Source organism: Stenella coeruleoalba (genome assembly GCF_951394435.1).
Source record: "Stenella coeruleoalba genome assembly, chromosome: 3".
Classification (NCBI taxonomy): domain Eukaryota; kingdom Metazoa; phylum Chordata; class Mammalia; order Artiodactyla; family Delphinidae; genus Stenella; species Stenella coeruleoalba.
This window is the reverse complement of record NC_137148.1, coordinates 148,223,005-148,244,579: the sequence shown is the minus strand read 5'-3', so window position 1 is coordinate 148,244,579 and position 21,575 is coordinate 148,223,005. Positions and strand designations below refer to the sequence as shown.

Below are 21,575 nucleotides of genomic sequence, written 5' to 3'. Positions count from 1 at the left end.
TGGAGAGAAGCAAACAGACTGGGACAGGTATTTTGGAGTCAGAAACAACACAAATTGGTGATGAGTTACATACAGAGGTGTGAAGGGAAGGAGAAAATGGCTCATTTTCATAACAAAGAGGACTCCTGGGATTTTCTTTTTTTTTGCTAGAGCAACCAGAAAAGCAGTGATAGCACTGACTGAGATAGGGGTGGGAGATGGAAGAGAAGTGGAAGAGCACAGGGCAGGTGAAGGGGGAACTGGTAAAAGAGAGGTAAAAGAGAGGTTTAGGGACTTCCCTGACGGTCCAGTGGTTAAGAGTCTGTCCTTGCAATGCAGGGGGGCATGGATTCGATCCCTGGTTCGGTATCCCTGGTTGGAGAACATGTAAGATCTCATATGCCACGCGGTGCGGCCAAAAAAAAAAAAGGAGAGAGAAAGGCTTAAACTTCCATCATTTTCCCCATCTACCCCTCAAGTGCAAAAGCTGGTTATCTTGCCAGTTTGTCCCCCACAAGCTTGTAAAAATTGCCTCTACCTTCGCATCTCCAATTTGCCACGTGACTTCTCAAGGTGTTTCCCCCCTGGAGGTCTCCTCCTCCAAACCATCTCTGCACCCTCACTAGCCCCACAACCTCTGGACTTTCTGGAATGGGGAGTAACGCACTCATCTTTATTGTTTAAGACTTCTGCATTGGGTTTTCTGTTACTTGCAGATGAAGACAGACACACCAGGCCCTCGGGATCAAATCCCAGTCAACGTTCGGCCAAGAGTCCTCTCCTCCAAAACACCATCCTTCCCTGCCACACCAGGCCACCCAGGTCTCCATCCTGCCTGCTCTCACTCACTCCTCTGGGCCTCTGTGCATGTTGGTCCAGCTGCCTGGGATGCTTTTTCTCCCTGTTTCCACCTTCTAAATGCCTCCTAACCATTCTCTTAACCATTCTTCAGTTCCTGTTTTTCAAGCGAACGTAAAAACTAAACATTTTTCATCTTCGACACATTTTATGAGGTGTCAACCATTGAGGGGTCAGTGCTTGAGGGCAACCATTCTCTTAGTTCCCATAGTACCCTGCCCTCATCTTCATCATAATGCCAACCACACAGTGCTGTAAAAATTATTATTTCCTCCTCTCTAAATTTGTACTGCTGTAAGGACAGTGCCTGGGTTTATCTCTTCCTTGCTGTCCAGTATGCAACACGGGGTCTAACACACAGACACACACAAGAGTTGACTGAATGACTGAATGTCAGAGTGGGTTAGTGCTATAGACTGAACGTTTGTGTCCTCCCCAAATTCATATGTTGAAAGCCTAACCCCCAGTGTGATGGTATTTGGAGGTGGGGTCTTTGGGAAGTAAGTAGGGTTAGATAGGTTATGAGGGTCAGACCCTCATGATGGGATTAATATCTTTATAAAAAGAGGAGGAGATATGAGATGGATCTCTCTCTCTCTGTCTCTTTCTCTCTCTCAATATCTCTCTCTCCCCCTCTCTCCCTCTCTTTATGCATAATTCAGGGAAGCAGGCCTCCACTAAGAACCCAATCACGTTGGCACCCTGATCTCAGGCTTCCAGCCTCCAGAACTATGAAAAAGAAATATTTGTGGGAATTCCCCGGTTGTCCAATGGTTAGGACTCTGCACTTTCACTGCCGAGGACAAGGGTTCGATCCCTGGTCAGGGAACTAAGACCTCGCAAGCTGCGCGGTGTAGCCAAGAGAAACAGAAAGAAAGAAATGTTTGTCATTTAAGCCACCCAGTCGATGCTACTCTGTGATGGCAGCCCCAGAAGACTAAGACAAGTAGGTTCTAAAGTCTTCAAACAAAGTAAAAATCTTGAATGGTCAAAATTAATCTTAAAAATCCTGCCTACCACACATAAAACACAGTATCCATGTTTTTATTATACATAATTCTTATCCCCACTGAATTTTGAGAAGTACTGAGTTCCACTAAAGGGGAGAATAAACAGAGAGGTTAGATGACAATGTCTGTCATTCAAAGCCCCCCACTGTAAAACAGGCATCAATCCTTAACAGGGACTTTTAAGGAAGATGGTGTGGGGGAACGGCTTCTTCACTGGCTCCTTCTACACTGGCTCCTGCTTGCCTGAAGGAGTTTACTTGATTTTTGTTTTAATATTCTCGTCTGTAACCTCAGCCCCCAGTACAGCAGGAAAAAACTGTCATCATCGTTTGGTCCAATGAAGCCTTTTTCTTTTTCTGAGTAATTTACAGAAATAATAATAAAGGGACAGCTTTTAAATTTTTATTACAAAATTGAATAATTTAAACATAGCAGGGACTTCCCTGGTGGTGGTCTACTGGTTAAGACTCCACGCTCCCAATGCACGGGGCCCAGGTTCGATCCCTGGTCGGGGTCGTAGATCCCGCACGCTACAACAAAGATCCCACACACCGCAAAGACGATCCTGCATGCCACAACTAAGACCAGGCGCGGCCAAAATAAATAAATATTTCAAAAATAAATAAATAAATATAGCAAATCTTCATTCCCTCTTTTCCTGACTTTGAAGGTATATAAACTCAAAATGAGCAACATTCTCTACATGCAACTAACTATTCATCAGCTGCACCAGGGGCAGATCCAACTCACAAATACTAATTTCAGATTTCAAGCAAATCTCTAATAAGTTCTAATTTATTGTTATTTCTGGTTCTTCTTGCACTTGCATCATAAAACTAGTACTTTTCAAACCTTTGATGAGTTGTAATTTTCCTAAAGAGAAGACGGGCATCTTCTTTTCTCCATAATTGCAAAGCATTTTCTTTCTTACATTTATAAACACTAGTAAGAATATTCTTTGGATCACCTTTGTAAACACACCCGACTTCATCATTTGTCCCTTTCAAACTGTATCAAGGAAATTTTGCTAAACAAACATCACAAGAGGTACAAGAAGATTGGCCTCCCCTTCTTTGAGCAAAACAGGACAGTCCAGGTTCTTGTTGCAAAATATTGGGTGATGAAATCATTCTTGTTGAATGACTAACTGGATGAGAATACCATATTTTTTGTCCTCAAAAATATATTGTTTATTGATCGATTCTGGAGTGTGAGAAAATTGATCCAGATTGTTGTATGGTAAAACTCAGACTCTGAGACTTTGCTTACAGAGTGAATTTTACTGTTAACATCAGAGTCAACGTCACTGCTGTCCCTTCTGATTTGTCTAACTACTGTAAAACATTTTCCTTTGTCAATTTTCTTCTCTTCACCATTTTGTGCAGGCAATGAAAAATTCTGTATTCTCCATGGCATGCAATGAAAGTGATAATAAAACTACAAAGATGATGTCCTCGGGGCTTCCCTGGTGGTGCAGTGGTTAAGAATCCGCCTGCTAATGCAGGGAACACGGGTTCGAGCCCTGGTCTGGGAAGATCCCACATGCCACGGAGCAACTAAGCCCATGTGCCACAACTACTGAGCCCACGTGCCACAACTACTGAAGCCCGTGCGCCTAGAGCCTGTGCTCCACAACAAGAGAAGCCACCGCAATAAGAAGCCCGTGCACCACAACGAAGAGCAGCCCCTGCTCGCCGCAACTAGAGAAAGCCCGTGCGCAGCAACGAAGACCCAACACAGCCAAAAATAAAATTAAATAAAATAAATAAATTTATTTTTAAAAGAAGATCCTCTTTTATACCTTCTTGAAAGATGATGTAATACTCTAAGCAATGTAATAAGAAAACTGAAGGGTGATGCAATCGTGATGATTTATTTCACTGTTGCATCAACCTTCTGGATGGTGATTCCATCATTCTTCCATTTTCTTATTATTTTAGTATTTTTAGCATAATTGGCAATAATTGATGGGTAATGATGAAATAATTCCTAGGATGATAAAATGGAAAACATTTCAAGATATAAGAAAAATCAGATCACTAAGATCCCGTGAAGTCTTAGATTCATAAATGGCTCCAATGGTCCCATATGGTACATTCAAGATAGAATGAGTTTTATTCTGTTCTTGTTAAAAAGTAAATGTTCTCTTTGATCTTTGAAAAATTTCCTTTCAAAAGAGCCAAAGTCATGATACATAAAACTTTACAAATAGTTAGAACTGCTCAGAAAAAAAAAACTCAAACACTAAAATTGAGTCCCATGGACCCGGATGGTATACTGATGGTTAAATCACATTAATAGATTTGGTCATTTCATGAAAATTTTCAAAATCTGACTCCCTGGTAAACTGCCCCACAAAAAGACCCTTCCCTTACCCATAGTTCTAGGACCAAACCCAGTCAGAGAGAAAGCTCCGTAGTATTCCAAGACCATAGATGCTCACCTCTGGGCTCCACCAGCACTCCCCACGGAGATCAGGCTGCTCCTGGCCTGGGACGTTTTCTCCTAGAGTCTGTCTCCACACACAGTGCGGAAGCAAAAATCATGACCTGAGGAAAACGGAGACGACTTCTGGAATACTCCGCAGGCTTCAGAGCAAGGCATTAACAAAACTCAGACCACAATCAGACACCGAACTTTACTGCTTTACATTCTTTCCAGTAAATGGATTTATTGTGAGGAGACAGTGGTCCTATTCTCTCGGGGTTTTTTTAAATTCTTTTTCATCTCTTGTGTTTCCAGTCAGTCCATGACTATGGTTTGACAGTTAATCTACAACACAGAGGAAATGTCCAATTCACAAAAGTGGTGTATTCCAAACCTTTGGAAGTCGGTTGTTTCGGGAACTCAGAATATTTTCTCCTTAAATAAACAATATTATAAATGATGGTGAGGTTTCCAGACCAGCCCCACAAAAGCCCTCTTAACTCATAATGTTGTTGGGGCCCTGGACTTTTACGGTGAAAATTAGTAGAGAGCAATTTTGTTGTAGTACCAATAAACAAACTCAAATATGGAAGATATAGTCTCCTTTCTCCTGAATTCTATTTAATGAAACCACTGGTTTAATGAAAGGAGATAAAGGGAAAGACAGAGACATTTTAGGGAGGGACCTCTACTTACAAGAATTTCGGAGCCTTATAGCAGCATTCTATTGTTATTTTGTCTGTCCAGTTTCACTTGGATACCTTTTTTTCATTTTCCCTCATAGAGGCATGACACAAAGGAGCCATGATGAGGGTAGATTTGGGGCTCACAGCAAAGGATGGGGGAGGAAAAGCAAAAAGTTTGAGAGAGATTTTCTTGATGGGGCGATTAAAGCACGTCGTTGCAAGGGGGAGATTGCCTAAATCGGTATTAACTGATTTGCTAAGGAAATTGACGAGCAGGTGGAAGACCCAGTATTAGTGCCCTAGGCCCTTGAGCCAGGGAGAGAGAGTCCACTATTTGGTCAGACAGTTCCCTCTCTAACCATAAGGTGGCGCCGTCAGCCCAGACAGTCGGCCCCAAGGGGGCGTGGCTTGCAGGAGGAAGAGCTCTCCACGAGGAAGCCACGTTTTCCACTCTGGCTTTGGAACTCAGACAGCCTGGACCAGACACCAAGTATCAACCTATGCGATATTGCCTCATCATCCAACAACTTCCCATCCTCCAAGGCCCCACCTGCTCATACCTTCCCATCCTCCAAGAATACCTTTCTAGGCATAGCAACCCACATCAAGATTCCAACTCATTACTTCCCACTCCTCTCATCCGTATCCCCCTTCACAGTGTCAGCACTGGGCCCCTGACCTTTTCCTAACTCCAAAAGGGAATCTAGTCTAAGAGGGTCCTGGAGGTTCATCCTTAAATGCCATCAGGATGTGAAAACAAGATCTCTGGTGAGCACAGATTTGTCACAAAGGCCCCACAACAAGGCCCCAGATGGCAGCTTTATCTTCCACTTGAATACCAAACTGGGCAACCCCCATTCCCGATACAAAACGCACCATATCTCCTCCCTTCATTTACCCCTGCTGGTCCTCCCTCCTGTGATACCCTCTGTTCCTTTTCTACTTGTCAGTATCCTCTCCCCTTTCAAAGTCTAACTCGAATTAACCTACTTATTGTTTGGATTGAACTGGTGGAGTTAGAGAGGAAAACTTGGGTTCCACGCATTAACCACAGAAGCCCCAGGATGTCACGAGGTGAGCCTGCCTCATCCTTTCCACTGCCAGTTGGGTCTTAAACGGAGAAGGAGGGTCCGGCCAGCCAAGACTCCCTGCTGAGCCTCAGGGCAATACCAGCTGGACTGTCCTTGCATCTCCCAAGTCTCAATGCCCACCTAGAGAGACACCAAAGCTGCAAGCACAATGCGTGGCCCAGTATCTATTCTCAATTCATGTTTCCTTTATTACAATAATAATAATAATTACTACCATTATTACTGGCCCTTCCCCACTCCCTACTGTCACCAGCCGCAGTCTGCCAAACCAGTCCTGAGTTACAGAGCTAGAAGAAGGAACGAGGGGAGATCACAACACAGTCACCAGCCTGAGCTCCCCTCCCCACTTCCACCCCAGGCCTGTGGCCTAGACTGGTAATCCCAGGAAACTGCCTCCCGATTCTGCAGAATTTTCTCAGCCCTGATGGGACGGACTGGGGTGGGCATTCTTCTCTGGATGTCTGGCCCTGGCCAAGAGGCCTGACGATAAAACTTTTAAGAACTGGTACCTGTAACTTGCAACACCTCAAATACAGTTCACTACTTTCCTTTTAGTTCTAAAGGGACAGGTGGCTCAGGTAGGTGACAAGGTAGGAGACCAGAATGTCCCCTGTGAGACTGGAGCAAAAAGCCCCAAGATGAATGTTTCCATTATGCAGGTCCTCTGAGGGCAGCCCCAGGGCTTCATGGTGGCAAAAGGCCATGCCCCAGCTCTGGGAGGCAGGAGCCCAGAGACCTCCATCTGCCTGGCCCCTGATCCAGGTGGCCGAGAAGACTCCGAGAGTCTTCATCCAACAAAGGTCGGCTTGCTCCCACCCTGTGGACCTCTCCTATTTCTGTGGCTCAAAGAACCAAGAGACCAGATGCCCTTTTAAATGCCAATATAGCTCATGCTCTCACCTACTGAAAAGGCTCTCCAAGGAAAGAAAACCTACCCAGGTAATTCAGAGGCTTATGGAGTTCATGGGAGGCCAGACTGCTGCCGGGTTTTTTTTTGTTACGTTTTGTCTTTTCAGGATCTACAGGAGACGGCGTTTCATAAACTAATAAAGGAAGTTAACTACGCAAACAAAAGCAGGGTGGGAAATGCTAACCACCTATTTGAATGTACTTGTACCCCACCTCCTTCCCCCAAAGCTCTGAGGCTGCAAGAAGTAATTGTTATTGGAATCATGGGCATGAGTGGCCAGTTTCTTGCCACTGCTGCAGACTCGGACCCTCAAAGTGACCATTTCCTTGGGCTCTGAAATCGGGTGGGGATGGTGGACAGCAGGTCCCAGGCGCTGCAACCCCGGGGAGAGCCCACCCGAAGGCGCCTTCCCCACCCCCTCCTTTCATTCCTCCCACCTCAAGGCCACTGGATGCGCTGGACAGCCGCGGCCAGAGGCGGCCACCCTGCCCCCACCCCCCTTCCTAACGCCCTCGTGCATCCGGAACCCTGGGAAGGGAGCTTTGGAAGCCGAACGGCGGCCGGAGGATGACCCGGCCCCAGCGTCTCCGCACCCCCTCCCCCAACCGTGTCACATGGCTGCCCCAACGAGGCTCGCAGTGCGCCCCGCCGCGGAGACCCAGGGCCGCGTCGCCACGGGCAGTGGGTGATGAAACCTCCCCGGCGAATTACCGCAGAGGGCAGGGAGCAGAGCGGGGCCGAGGCCGGGGCCGGCGCGGGGGGTGGGAGCTGGTACCCGGGCTCACCTGTTCTCCAGGAGGAGGATGGAGACGGCGGGGGAGGGGCGAGGGCGCGTCAACCCTGGGTGAGTGGCGCGGCGCTCGCGTCCCCGCCCTCCCCCAGCCCTGCAAGCCCCCAGAGCAGCGCCGTCGGACTGACGGTGCCCGGAGCAGTTCCTGTCCCCAGCCCAGGCGCCGGGGAGACGTGAGCGTGCACACGTACACACACAGCGGGGGAAGAGGCGCTCCGAGCGGCGCCCAACTTTCTCCCTGCTTCCGCAGGCCGGGGGAGAAAGCGGTCGGGGGCAATCCAGCCCCGGCCGTGCTTGGGGAGGGAGCTCGAACAAGGAAAAGAGACGGAGAGAATTTCCTCGGGTTTTGTTTTTAGGGTTTGGGGAGAATTTTTTGACCTTTTCCATCCGATGAATGAAGAGTAAAGGGAACCAGAATGGGGTGGCGAGTAGCGCTTTGAGAAAATGGAAGAGTATGTTTGGAGACGCGTAAAGTTGCCTTTCAAGCTCCAGCCTCCGGGGCACGCGATGCTCCTCGGCGGGCTGACTCAGGGCTGCCTGGGCCTCCCAGCCCCCCGCCTGGAAATGATGCAGGTCCAGTCAGTCACCTGGATCCCTGCAGCCCAGCCCGGAATCCGTCTGGACTGAGGGAGGGGCGAGAATCTGGCACCAAGGCCCACCAAAGAGGGGCGAAAAGAGGGAGATGGGGCAGTCGCTCAGGCTAAGTCCTATATCTAGTGCTCTGATCCTATCTTAAATAGTTTGAGGGATTTTTTTTTTTAATGCAAAGCGTCACAACGCCAGGAATTCCCAAATGTGCCCAGTTTGGCCCCAGCATCACTGTATCCAGGAAACTTCTCCAATCCTCGGGGCTGGGAATCTCAAGTGAATTCCAACAGGCAGAAAGAGGAAACTTTCCCAGCCCGATGCGGGTGTGATGCGAGTCAGGAGACCGGGCGGACGCTGTCCCAGCGCAAACTGTCCCCTCTCGCCCTTCTTTAGCTGCAACCGGAGCTGGAATTCGCTTTTATTTTTTTAAGTCCGTTCGGCCATTGCCCTCGAGCACCCGCACACGCGCATGCATCTCCGGCCGCGCTCTCACACACTCACACACGCACGCAAACGCGTGGCCGCCGCCAGGTCTGCAACTTTGTCAGGCGCTCCCAGCGGCGCTCGGCTTCCTCCCGTAGTAGTTGGGCACAGGCCACGCCTCCCGACCGTGTTGTCAAACGGGCGGGGGTCTCGGATTGGTCCAGCCGCCGGGACAACACCTGCTCGACTCCTTCATTCAAGTGACACCAGAGCTTCCAGGGATATTTGAGGCACCATCCCTGCCACTGCCGGGCACTCGCGGCGCCGCTAACGGCCTGGTCACATGCTCTCCAGAGAGCTACGGGAGGGCGCTGGGTAACCTCTATCCGAGCCGCGGCCGCAAGGAGGGAAAAGGCGAGCGAGGAGGAAGAGTGGGAGGAGGAGGGGAAGCGGCGAAGGAGGAGGAAGAGGAGGAGGGGAGCACAAAGAATCCAGGTCTCCGGGCGGGAGGTTTACACCAAGAACCATGTGTGCCGAGCGGCTGCGCCAGTTCGTGACCCTGGCTTTGGTGTTGGCTACCTTCGACCCGGCACGAGGGACCGACGCCACCAATCCGCCCGAAGGCCCCCAAGACAGGGGATCCCAGCAGAAAGGCCGCCTGTCCTTGCAGAACACAGGTAAGTGCGTGCGCCCCAGCGGCGGGGAGCTGCTGGGAGAAGACACCCGGCACCCACGCAGAGCGCCCCGGGCGCTTCGCCCGGAACTGGGCGCCCACCCTGGGCCGCGCAAACTCTTGGGGTGGCGTAGGACGTGCAAAGGAAAGCGCGAGGCAAAGCGAGGTCCGCGCCGGGCTCCGCGCGCCCGGAATCCGCACGTGCTGGCAGGGTGATGAAATGGCTGGGGCAGGACTTGTTGCTGTCCTCCCTGGGTCGAGGGTAAGTGAAGCAGCGTCTGACGCGGCCAGTGCCGGCTCCGGAGTCCCCGGTCCGGTTCAAAGCTCCCTGCTCCATCCTGACCGGCTTGCGGGAGGCACGGAGGGTCCCCGGAGCGGGGCTGCGCCCTGACCCCGGAGAACTTCTCTTCCCAGCCGGCGGGCCGCGGCAGGACCGCTTCTCCCCTTCCTCAAAAGATGCCCGACATCCGAGAACTTTGTAGGCGAGACAAATTGCATTTTGAACTTTCCCCTTAGGGGGCATTCCTTTCGGAAGGGGTAGGGGCGGGTGGCGCAAAAGCGTACCTCTGCGGTGCTGCCGCCGTCCCCCGCTCCAGGGCAGGTCAGCAAGGGAAGAAATGGTGACACGGCCCGAACCGTGCGCCGCAGCTGCTTGACCGGCTCTCCGCTCACCCACAAGCTGCCGAGCACAGCCAGGCGTGCAGGGCTCGGGGCTGGCCCTTTTCCCAGCCTCCTGGAGAGGAAGAAAATCTGCCTACAGCTCCTTCGCTCTTCACGGCCCTCCCTTTATTTAGGGGGCCTGCGAAACCGGGGGCGGCGTGCGTGCGCTCACCGCACGAGCAGGAATGCACGAGTGCCCATTAGCGACGCCCGGAGCGCGTGAATCGCGGCCCTGCGCGCTCCTGGCCGGCGCGCCGGGGCCGCGCGTGGGGTCATCCGGGAGGCTCCCACCTCCGTAGGCGGGTGCCAGCACCCGCGGCCCGCGCCCCGCTCATCCTAGGACCCTCGCCCACCCTCTCCTCAGGGAAAGTCCCAGAGCTTTCCCTGAGAATCGAACGTGATTTTCGCTAGTTGGTGACCCTCAATAAATACACGCCCCTCATTCTCTCCGCAGATTTAATCTGAATGTGGATTATCTCCTCCGACCCCGCCCTTCTTCCAAAATATACTTTTCTGATGTAATTTTGTGGTTGGTTTAAGTCAAGGAATTGGGTAGGGGGAGGGAAGGAAGACAGGCTTTGCGCGCGGCAGCCTGACAGTTAACTCCCTCTCAGCCTGTCCTTTCACAGAGACGAATTAGAGCCACATTCTGCGAAGGGGGGCAGCAAACTCCCGGGTCGCGGGAATTCTAGGGGATGAAGCGTCACCTCACCCCGGATCTCTGTTTAAAAGGAGCCTCTAACTGCGAAGGTTGCGTTTCTGCAGACGAGCCCCCATCTGACTCTATCCCCGAGCCTGCTTGCAAACCGCAGCTTCCCCAGCCTGGTATTTTTAATGCGGACGGTTTGGAGGCGCTGCCTTAATAGGAATTTTGTTTTGATTTTTAGATGTTGAATCATAAAGCTGAATTGAAACTGCTTTTTGGACGCTTTCATTTGGGGGTCAGGAAGGAAATGGCCTTCATTTAATAGCAGCAGCTCCATCCAAGTAGAGAAGGGTATTTCATTGATGAAGTACAGAAAGGAAAGAGCAAGCGGATGGGTTGAAATTTTATTTTTGTCTGTGGGTTTAGAAAGCTGAAATATCTTATGCTTTCAGACTAAGTATTCCCACCAATACTTTAATAAGATGAGAAGGATGAAAAATGGAGTGTTCAGACCTAACCTCTGATTGCGACTTTCGCAATGTAGGTTTGGCTAATTTTTTTACAAATATTTACAAATACATTTTCATAAGTAGATGAAGTGATGAAATTTTCTTTCCCTGGTTTTTTAGATCCTGAAATAGTCACTCCTAACTTTTTCTCTTAAATCTTCTTTTAGTCATTACTTTTATTTCAACCCGCCTCTCTGCACTCCCCAGCGTGGCTGAGAATTTTGAATATGATTGTATGTAATTCTCATTTTAGCGGAAATCCAGCACTGCTTGGTCAACGCTGGCGATGTGGGGTGTGGCGTGTTTGAATGTTTCGAGAACAACTCTTGTGAGATACGGGGCTTACATGGAATTTGCATGACTTTTCTGCACAACGCTGGAAAATTCGATGCCCAGGTAAAAAACCACATTGAGCGCCAAGAATGTTTTGTGTTAGCGTAGCGTGATCGAAACGTTCGTTGGAAAGACTTGTTAACAGATTTTCTTAGCTGATGGTCATGGAGGGTTTTAGCACTTGCCAGAGACCTTCTAGGTGAGCAGCAGACTGCCAATGACTCCCCACTCCACTCCTGGAGTTCAGCTTTCTGGACCTGTCATGTAGGCTAAATCCTTCTCCACTCTTCAACTGTGTCTCCACACACAGAGTGGAATGGAGACCAAGTTGAACACTTATCTGAGGATTCTTAGCAGAGAAGACAGAAGTCATAATAAATAATAAACACCTTCTAAGGGACACCTAAGGATGTCTGGCTACCCAGAACCCAGTCTGCGAGGCCCATCACATTTAGGAGCGTAGGTTGAGGGGGGAAGGGCAGGGACTCCAACTGACCATGCCGAAAGCTATTTTCAAGAATAAAAGAGACACAAAATTTGTAGAAATTCATCGTCTCCTAGAGGGCATGTGGCGGACTTCCCTGGAGGCGCAGTGGTTAAGAATCCATCTGCCAATGCAGAGGACATGGGTTCAATCCCTGGTCAGGGAAGATCCCCCATGCCGCGGAGCAGCTAAGCCCGTGCGCCACAACTACTGAGCCTGCGCTCTAGAGCCCACGAGCCACAACTACTGAAGCCCGCACGCCTAGAGCCCATGCTCCGCAACAAGAGAAGCCCCCGCTCACCGCAACTAGAGAAAGCCCACGCGCAGCAAGAAAGACCCAACGCAGCCAAAAATAAATAAATAAATAAATAAATTCTGAGGGCATGTGGGCAGGTAGCATGGATAAATCAGGGCCTTCAGAAGAGCAGACTTTTCTCCCTCCTAAGTAGCAGATCCTCCTTTCCCAACCCGAAAAGTCGGAACCCTGAATGAGTCCTGCTCTATATAATAAATATAGTCAGGGCGCCTGACCCACTTCAGTTATCCCAGGGTCCCCAGGGTAAAGCCCAGTTGCTGTGTGGGCGGGAAATGAACCCAACAAGCAACTTCATGGCTCCAGTACCCACGATCCAAACACGTTTCCGATGGGGTGTAGCGTTAGGCTCATCTCCTTCATGTCCTCCCCAGCCCACATGTGCACTATGAAGTGCCCTGTAGTTGTTACAGACTTCCTCTCCCATTTCACTGGCGAGCCATGACAGTGTTTGGATGAGGCCAACAGTTTAGGTGTGATTTATGGACATCGCCAGTCACCGTGTACTGACATCCTGTAGAGAGCCTGACAAAGCAACGCCTGGGAACCAGAAAGCAATGTGACGGGGCTGGCAGCCTCCCCTACAGAGGATGTGGGGTGGCAGCAGGGGAAACAGAAACCGGGGAAGGAAAGAGGAGTAGAACGTTTGAACTCCTTGAGACTCCCGAATAAAGCATCCCTTCTGGATTAACTGGAATTAGGAAACGTACTAGGAAATCCGGAGGAAAGATGTGTGTTTCAGGGCAATCCCACAGGATGTCAGGGAAGAATACCAAGAACGTATTACTGCAGCCCTCGCATAAATTAATCTTCCTTTTTTCTCTCAACCAACAGCAGTCTGTTCTCAAGTTAGAAGCATCCCTTTCAAGTCAGATCTCAGGCCATAACTACTTAATAAACTGGCACACCCTACCCTCCATCCTATTTGGCTCCCACTGGAGAGTCAGAGGAAAGGGGGCTACGGGGAGGTGGTTTTTCAGTGATCAGACACTATCTGTAGACATTTCAACTGCTTCTAAAGGAGAGAACTGAAATAAACATGCTGGCTGGCTTCCCACTTCCAACCTAAACCCATTTACTTTCTCAACTCCGGTACGTCCGGGCCTGTCTAAAAAGACAGGGGGTGACCTCTCCAACGACAGCTTGTTTCTATAGTAAGCGGGGTGCGGGGATCCCTGGGTAGGTATCCCACAGTGCCTCTCTGCCCCGAGAGGTTGATAAGGGAGCTGCCGGCCCGGGCTCGCCGCCACACCCCGAACAGCTGTCTCCTTTCTAGGATAAGAGCGATCTAATGGGGTTGCCAAGAAAGAGGACTGTAGGCCAGATGTATGCCTGGCTGCCTTCGCCACTCGGAGGCTGGGAGCATGGGGGAGGGGCCGTCAGTCGGGCAGTTCAGGCCCCAGATGCTGCCAGGCAGTGTGCCAGGCGGGCCTTTTAGAGGCAATAACCCTAACAGTTTCAAGGAGTCGAATTGCTTTCAAAAAGGAAAAAGAATGCTCCTCCTTAAAGGCTAGGAGGAGACAAGAGAGAGTATGGGCTGGGGGTGGCAGAAGGCACTGAGACAGAGAAGGGAGGCCCAGCTAGCACCGGATCTTGACATCCCTAGAAGGAACGAGGGGAGAGATGTGAGATTTGGACAAGCAGGCACCTTCTACTTGAGAAAAACTCCTGCTGAGCGCCACCAAGGAGTTCTGGATTTATGCCTGGCCAAATTCCCCTCTGTGTTCCAGAAGTGTTGCCACCAAACGGCCAACAGTGGGCCGCCTTGAGGATGGAGGGTCATGGGTGGCCCAGGACCAGGAAGGCTAGCAGAGCGCGCCAGGAGGAAGGAGGCCGATGCGTCTGTCTCCCGAATGCGGGGGTATCACGTCCCTCTGGACGGACCTCCTGATGTAGCCTCAGCCTGTCACCTGCCAGGGTGTCTGTGTGCGGCAGGGCCTTGGAGTTCAGTTGTCAGAAAAATCCCTTGTAAGCCCAGAAAGGGTAAAAAAGTCGAAGTGTGTAACAAGGACTGGTCTCTTCCGCCCCCCTCTCCCTCCGCTGTCCCCTCTGCTCTCAGGGCAAGTCCTTCATCAAAGATGCCTTGAAGTGTAAGGCCCACGCTCTGCGGCACAGATTCGGCTGCATAAGCCGGAAGTGCCCGGCCATCAAGGAGATGGTGTTCCAGCTACAGAGGGAATGCTACCTCAAGCACGACCTGTGCTCTGCCGCCCAGGAGAACACCCGGGTGATGGTGGAGATGATCCACTTCAAGGACTTACTGCTGCACGAGTGAGTGCTGCCCTCTGGGGGCAGGGGGCTGGGGGGGAACGGAATGGTGCAACTAGGATAGAGGAAGGGGAGGCCTGCTGGGGCTGAAGGCGAGTCTTCCTCGGTTTGAGGGGCTGGCTTGTAGAGGCTGAACTCTCCTGTCAAACTGGGAAGGCTGTGGTTTACCTCAGAAAGCTGCGCACTGACTCCCTGGGAGTCCCCTTCCAGCTGGCCTTCAGGAAAAGCAAAAGAAATTTCCACCATCGGTTTCCAAATCCTAAGCAGTAGCCACAGGAAATCTTTTCACCGAGCGTGAGATGTGTAGAATTCGGAAATACCTTTCGTCTTCCCCTCAGCCAGATCCCAATGGTGCTGAGTGTTCCAGGTAGCCGTGCAGGTGCCCCGGCAGACGGCCGAGAGCTGATAATATATACTGAGCGTGTACTAAGTGCCAGGTATTGTGCTAAGGGCTTCATATGCATTTTTCACTTGATCCACATGACAGCGCCGTGAGCTGGGTACCATTCTCATCTCCATTTTACAGATGAGAAAACTGAGGTTCACTGCGGTAAAGGTTGCACAGACAATGAAAGGCAAAGCCAGGATAAGGAGCCAGGCGGTCGGGCTCCAGAACTTACACCCTTACGAACCAATCGCTTTTTTTCCTGCCTCCATAAGCTCTCCTTTCCTTTAGAAGTTCCGATTCACCTTCTCTAACATTAACGCCCTCCCAGAGAAAATGCAAAACAAATGACAAAAACTTTAATCAGCTAAACGCCTTTATGCCAAAGTGAGGAAATAGGAACGTACTTATCGGAAGACTTGCAATTCGATCATAAACCCAGGACGTCTCCTTCCTTAAAAAACATCCCTATGGGATCCTAAATTTTGCAGAGTAGTAAAGCATGTGGGTACATAGTTGCTTCTAACACAGTAGCCCCTGAAGGTTACAATGGCGCCTTCCTTGGGGACTTAGAGAGGAAGCTACTAGCTAAGCAGCCCAGTACAAGTCATAGCACTGTTAGTCTTTACACAGTGACTCGTTGAGCCAAATCAGTACAATTTTATGAACTCTTGCTCCTTAGTTTGTGCCACGGCCTCCCCCAGCTATGTCGCTAAACAGGCCGCTCCCCACCCCCACATACACCACTTAGATCACAGAGGACAGCAACCGTCACCTGTCACTTTCCACTTGATTATGAGGCTCTAGGTATCTTGCAGCACCCCTTGGTGCGGTGTTAGAATTATAAGATTTCACCGTGAATCTCTGCCAGCAGCTCTTGCCAAGAGCAAACCGATGTGGCTTTTCCTTGAGTTACACTAATGCCTGATAAAATATTTTCTATTCTTCCAAATCCCTAGAGAAAAACAAAGCAACAATAACATCAACAACAATAGCAATAACAATAGCTATCATTTTCTCAGTGGGCCAGGCCCTTTGGCCAGAGACTTTGCCTGGATTATCTCATTTATCTTTCCCAACAGTGCCACAAGCCAGAGAATACCGTCCCCATATAACAGAGGAAGAAAGTGAAGCTAAGTGGTTAAAGGTCTTACTCTGAAGTTTAATTCCTACTCTTCAACTTGGGAATTGGTGATTCTGAAGCCAGTTGTCGGGAATAGACCTCAAACCTCCTTGTAGCCTAGGCTGCGTTCTCCCCCCCTAGACCAGCTAAAGGCTCAGTGGTCCCCAAATGTGGCGGGATTTTTCCCTTTTCTTAGAAACAGCCCCATTACACTGGCAAAGCACTGGGAAATTTCCTTCCTTCAAGGTGCCCCTGCAAGAGGCAGACACCCCATGGCTGAGAAACTCATGAAGTTTATTTGTCCTCAGCCCACTATCATCCTTTAGAGATAGTTTATTGGCCTCAAGCATGGATGACGGGGCACTTGTTTTTAATTCTATGGTACCTTTTTGGAGCCAAGAAGACTTTATCTTTCTGGAGAAACGTCTTCTGTGGGGAAACTGAAGGTTTTGAGGTTTTTTGCCACCCTCCCCACCTTGAATTTAAGGAGAGGGAAAGTACTGTGGCTTTCTGACATCTCCTCTATGGAAACACGGTCCATGGGGCCACGGGACCCTGACTTCCAAAGGACTCCTTACATCATTTAGAGCCAACACATAGCCCCCACCCAGGCCTGCTCTGGAAATGCTGGTGGTCCATCCCGAAAGCAAACCTGGGCCATTTTCTCAATTCTCAGTGTGTCTGCCTACAAGTACATCTTGCCTCCTGCTAAGCCGGCACCCCTAGCTCCCCACAGATCCCCACTACCTTCCCTTCTGAAGCCACGACTACACACTGCGTCCACTAGTGCTTCAAGCTGAACTGAGGTTTTTGTTCTTTAACTATCTGAACTGATTTGGGCACAAAAGATCCCATCAGTCCCCAAATATCAAGAAGACCATTTAAGAATGTGTGACACTGGCCACAGATAAGAAAATGAAAACTGAATTTGCTCTTCCCTCTAGAGAGGAGGAAATCATAGTCACTCCAGAATGCACGTCACCCGCATCCCTCAACCTGATCCTCATTCACCCCAAAACACGTTCAGTTAAAAGGACTTCCTTCAAACCCTCTGCTCCCCTCACCCCTTCCCATCCCACTTCCTCCATATCAACGGCTTGGCCACCACACACCCTGTCACTGAGTGCTGGCAGCCTCCAGCCACGTCCCGCTCCAAGTATTTTAAAAAATCTTTTAGCCTTGCTGACTCCCAGTGGAGAGAGCTGGGCTTTGTCATTAGACACGGGCTGAGCTAGCAGCCGGAGAAGGCACCATGCCAGCTCGAAACAAGCTTAGATGAACACACAGCCCTCCCCACAGTTCACAGCTTTCTCCCCAGCCGACAGCGCTGAGGGCAGAAGAGAGCGTGGGCTAGCCTTCCGGGACCGCCTCGGGATTCGGAGAGCTCATCTGGTGGGCAGGACGCCCTGGCGAAGGAGGCCAAGAGGCAGTCTGTGCATTCCCAAGAGGGCCCTCCCCTTGCTCTGGGGAAAGAAACGTGAAGGAGAGCGTCCCAAAAGGACAGATGCTCAGCCTCCTCGATTTGCCCATCTAGCCCCAGGGGGTGGCAGGTAGGATCGGGCGCTAAAATCCCGACGCTGCTCTAGCAGATATACTCGGTGACCCTGACCTCCCTGAGGCAGTCAGTTGCTAGTTTTCAAAAGATGGAAGGAAACAGACCTGCGGGGAGCATGTCCCTTGTGTTGCCCCTTGCCCTCATCTCTTAACTCAAGCAGCCTTGGGTCATTGCTGTCCTCGTCACAGTTAGGGGCCTGCCTTAGAGAGTTCCAGCACCCTGCCCATCAGCCGTGCCCAGACTCTGACTCTGAAGGCATCAAGGAGGCCTTAAAAGGCAGCTTGATCTCTATCAGCCAAAACAGTCCTCCTCTCCACTCTCAGCCCAGCCCCAGGCCTTCCCAGCCCAGAAGCTTCCAAAGCCACTTTCACACACACACACACACACACACACCCGCCTCGTCTCCTTTTTTATATCGATGAAATGAGGACAGTTCACTCAATTACAACTTGAGGACTAATTCATAAAAATGGCAGTAAACTACTTCACAAGTCTCAAAACACAATCTGCTCTTCCTGCTTGGCGACAACTGTCAACTTGCAGAGAAAAGATTAAATGGGCTATAATGCAGCCCCCCAGGTGGTCCAGGCTCGCAGAGGAAAAAAATTCTTCTTTTCTTCTTCTTACAAATGATCTCATGTTCCAGAGTGATTTCCTGCCCCAAGGGATGGCCCAGAGCTTCAATGTTCCTGATCAGAGATAGCCAGAAATTCTGCCAGTGAGGACTGCTTAAGAAAGCTGGTTAGCCACGTGGAACACTCCATACCCCTCTCCCGCCTTGGGGATCTTAAAAAGGCCAGTGAGTGGGCCAGGACAGCCCATTGCCGGGGGGTACCTTTTGCCAGCTGGGCCCCAAAATATAAGAAGCAGGCACACTGCTCCAGTTGTCTGCACACACCTCCCACCCTCAGGAGGAAGGTTTGCATGACGTGGTCATCCAGCACTTTCCTAAAGAACACCCCGGGGCAGCTGGGATGGCCTGAGCAACTGGCCCTCCCCTTGGGATCCCAGCGTGCTTATTTCACAGACAGCTGGCTCTCGTCCCAAGCACGTAGACCCCTGTCAGCCAGCTCTCCCCTCCCTCATCTCCCGTTGTGGGGAAGCGCAGATTGGAAGCATAGAGGTGCTTAGACAGCCACTCCCCCACCTCGGCCTCTGCTACCAAGGAGCGGAAGAGCTCTGTGGGAATTCACATCCCCCCACCCTTCTCTGCCTGTTCCGGACTCCTCCAGATACAGAGGAGAGTGCACCCAGAAACTTCCCAAAACACCCTTTATCACCATGAGCCCAAACCAGGGGCAAACACGGACCATGGGTTAGATGGTGTTTTGGGAGCCTCACGTACAAAGCTCACCTAGGAGAAGGATACCCAGTGCAAAGCCAGCCAACCTCGCTTCCCTGCCATAAACACTCCTCAGTTTGGTATTTAAGGCCCTTCACCATTTGCCTAAGTACTCCACTGGCTCCAAGACCCAGCTCCACTCCTGCTAAAACCCTCCTAGTTAGCACACCCTAAACAGACCCAGAGCTCCCCTGCCGTCTTATTCACACAGCTGGCATTCTTGGCCCCCCTCCCCAGAGATTCTTCCTAGACTTCTAGCATATGCACCTGTGAATTGTCCCTGGCCCTTTTATTTGTGCATGGCATGCGGGATCTTAGTTCCCCAGCCAGGGATCGAACCCGGTCCCCTGCAGTGGAAGCGCGGCTTCCTAACCACAGGACCACCAGGGAAGTCCCTCACTGGCCCTTTATCTTGTGGTAGGCTCTCTCCCCAGCCTCCAGTTCTCTCCAATGCCTGGCATGGAGCCCCGTACGTAATGGCCACCCAGTCAATGTTGGTTGAGACCAGTTCTCCAAAGAATAGGCTTCAGGTAGTTCCAGAAAGATCGTCCACCAAACCAAACCCAAGCCGAGCGTTGGTCACGTCCCTCTCCCCTAGTATATCGGTCCTGCCCTCTGCAGGCGTACCGCATCCTGGGTCTCTCTCTCAATCTCCAGACCCTACGTGGACCTGGTGAACCTGCTGCTGACCTGTGGGGAGGAGGTGAAGGAGGCCATCACGCACAGCGTCCAGGCTCAGTGTGAGCAGAACTGGGGAAGCCTGTGCTCCATCTTGAGTTTCTGCACGTCGGCCATCCAGAGGCCTCCCACGGCGCCTCCCGAGCGCCAGCTCCAGGGCCACAGGGCCAAGGTCTCCAGGGGCCACCACGGCGAAGCAGGTCACCACCTCTCGGAGCCCAGCAGTCAGGAGACCCGCCGAGGTGCCAAGGGCGAGCGAGGTAGCAAGAGCCACGCAAACGCCCACACCCGGGGCAGAGCGGCCGGCCACGGGGCCCAGGGAACTTCTGGAAGCAGCGAGTGGGAGGATGAACAGTCTGAGTATTCTGATATCCGGAGGTGAAACGAAAGGCCCGGCCGGGAAATCTTTCCTCCACGCCGTCCATTTTCTTCTCTCTGGACATTCCAAAACATTTGCCATTAAAGAGGGGGGATGTCACACGCAGGATGTGATGGGGATTGCGGACTTGATGGAGGTGTATGTAAGCGGCATGGACAGGTGAAGCGGAGACTCCCTGGGCGGCAGCGAGGGCTCGGTTGTGCCCGCTGGGTCCCGCACCGGCACATCCCGAAGGGAGGGAGCCACCCGGCGTCCTCATTGCAACTTTGCCTTCTTTCCATCCGCGGAGCCCCTGGGCGGCAGCCTGCGGTTCCCTCTGCTGTGGGAGGCGATGGGGAGGGGCGGGGGTGACCCCCGGGGCTGGATCGCGGCCCAGACCGCAGCTTCTGGTGCTGTCTTGGTGGAGGGCAGCTGGATTCCGGTTTAGGAGTGGGTGTGAAAATCTCCCTGGGAATCGGGAGAAGGGTGGAGAGGAAGCAGGGGCCGTGTGGGTGCTTGGCCAAACCAAATCCAGTTTCTTGCATGGGACCTTGAGGTTTGGAGCAACTTGGGAAGGGGCGGGTGAGGGTTCTAAGTGTAATTTCTGAGCCATTGTTCTGTCTGGGGCACCCTGTCCGAGGGAGTGGCCCCCGTGTGTTTGTATTTTAACCACTGCTTCAAGTCTCGATTTCACTTTTTTTTTTATTTAGCCAGTTACATCTCCCTATCTGTCGTCTAAATAAATAGCTTTCAAACAAAGCAACTGGGTCATTAAAACCAGCTCAAGGGAAAACAAAAAACAACCCATCTTTGGGGGCTGAATCGTTTTTAGTGCTATTTTAAAAGGAATCAAAGAGCAGTGTAGCCGTACATCTGACGGCCTGACGTGGGCTCATTGCCACTTAGGGCAAAGCCACACCTGGAGGAAAATGCACACAGGAGGAGTGCATTGGACAGACTTCCTTTTGCATTTCGGTATCTCACCTCAGCCAAGACAGATAAAGCACCACACCCTGGATTCCATGAGGCCAAGTTGGAAAGCTGGCCTCTCCGCGCTGGAGGATGGAAAAGGGGAACACAGAAGGACTACTCAGTAATTTTCACCAAGGAATGCCGACCTTTTGCACAAATGGAGGAGACTGCTGAAAATCGCTGAGGGACGAGATTTCCCAGATCCAGATTGAAAATTTAGCAATAAGAAAAGGAGTCAGAGTAAACAAAAGAAAGGCAGAGAGGAGAGACAGAAGGAAAGATACAGGGAGAAGATTAGAACAGAAATCGTCAGCAGTGGATGTCTTGTGGTTACTGAAGAGGTTTCAGAGATAGGACTTTACTTCTCTTTCCCAACAGGCCACAAATTAAAGCTTATCCTTTCTTGCAGCCAGTACTCAGACAGGAGCCCAGTATTGCAAGGAGTGGATGGATGTGCTGGGCCAGGTCCTTCTAGAGCAGGGGTCGGCAGACCTTCTCTATAAAGGTCCAGACA

The 21,575-nt window shown here is 51.0% G+C and overlaps 1 protein-coding gene across 1 annotated transcript; it reads left to right on the top strand.

Moving 5' to 3' along the window:
* The first annotated feature begins 9,017 nt into the window (after positions 1-9,017).
* On the top strand, positions 9,018-20,209 carry STC2 (stanniocalcin 2). Its single transcript, XM_079915362.1, has 4 exons — positions 9,018-9,439; positions 11,504-11,646; positions 14,440-14,651; positions 19,711-20,209. The coding sequence occupies exons 1-4, from the start codon at positions 9,289-9,291 to the stop codon at positions 20,111-20,113; spliced, it is 909 nt and encodes a 302-aa protein (XP_079771488.1). The 5' UTR covers positions 9,018-9,288; the 3' UTR covers positions 20,114-20,209.
* The last annotated feature ends 1,366 nt before the right edge of the window (positions 20,210-21,575 follow it).

Coding starts and splice junctions, on each gene's coding strand:
- STC2 (XM_079915362.1), top strand. CDS start 9,289: ATGTGTGCCGAGCGGCTGCGCCAGTTCGTGACCCTGGCTTTGGTGTTG. Junction 11,647..14,439: donor CTGGAAAATTCGATGCCCAG/GTAAAAAACCAC, acceptor CTCTGCTCTCAG/GGCAAGTCCTTCATCAAAGA. Junction 14,652..19,710: donor AAGGACTTACTGCTGCACGA/GTGAGTGCTGCC, acceptor CTCAATCTCCAG/ACCCTACGTGGACCTGGTGA.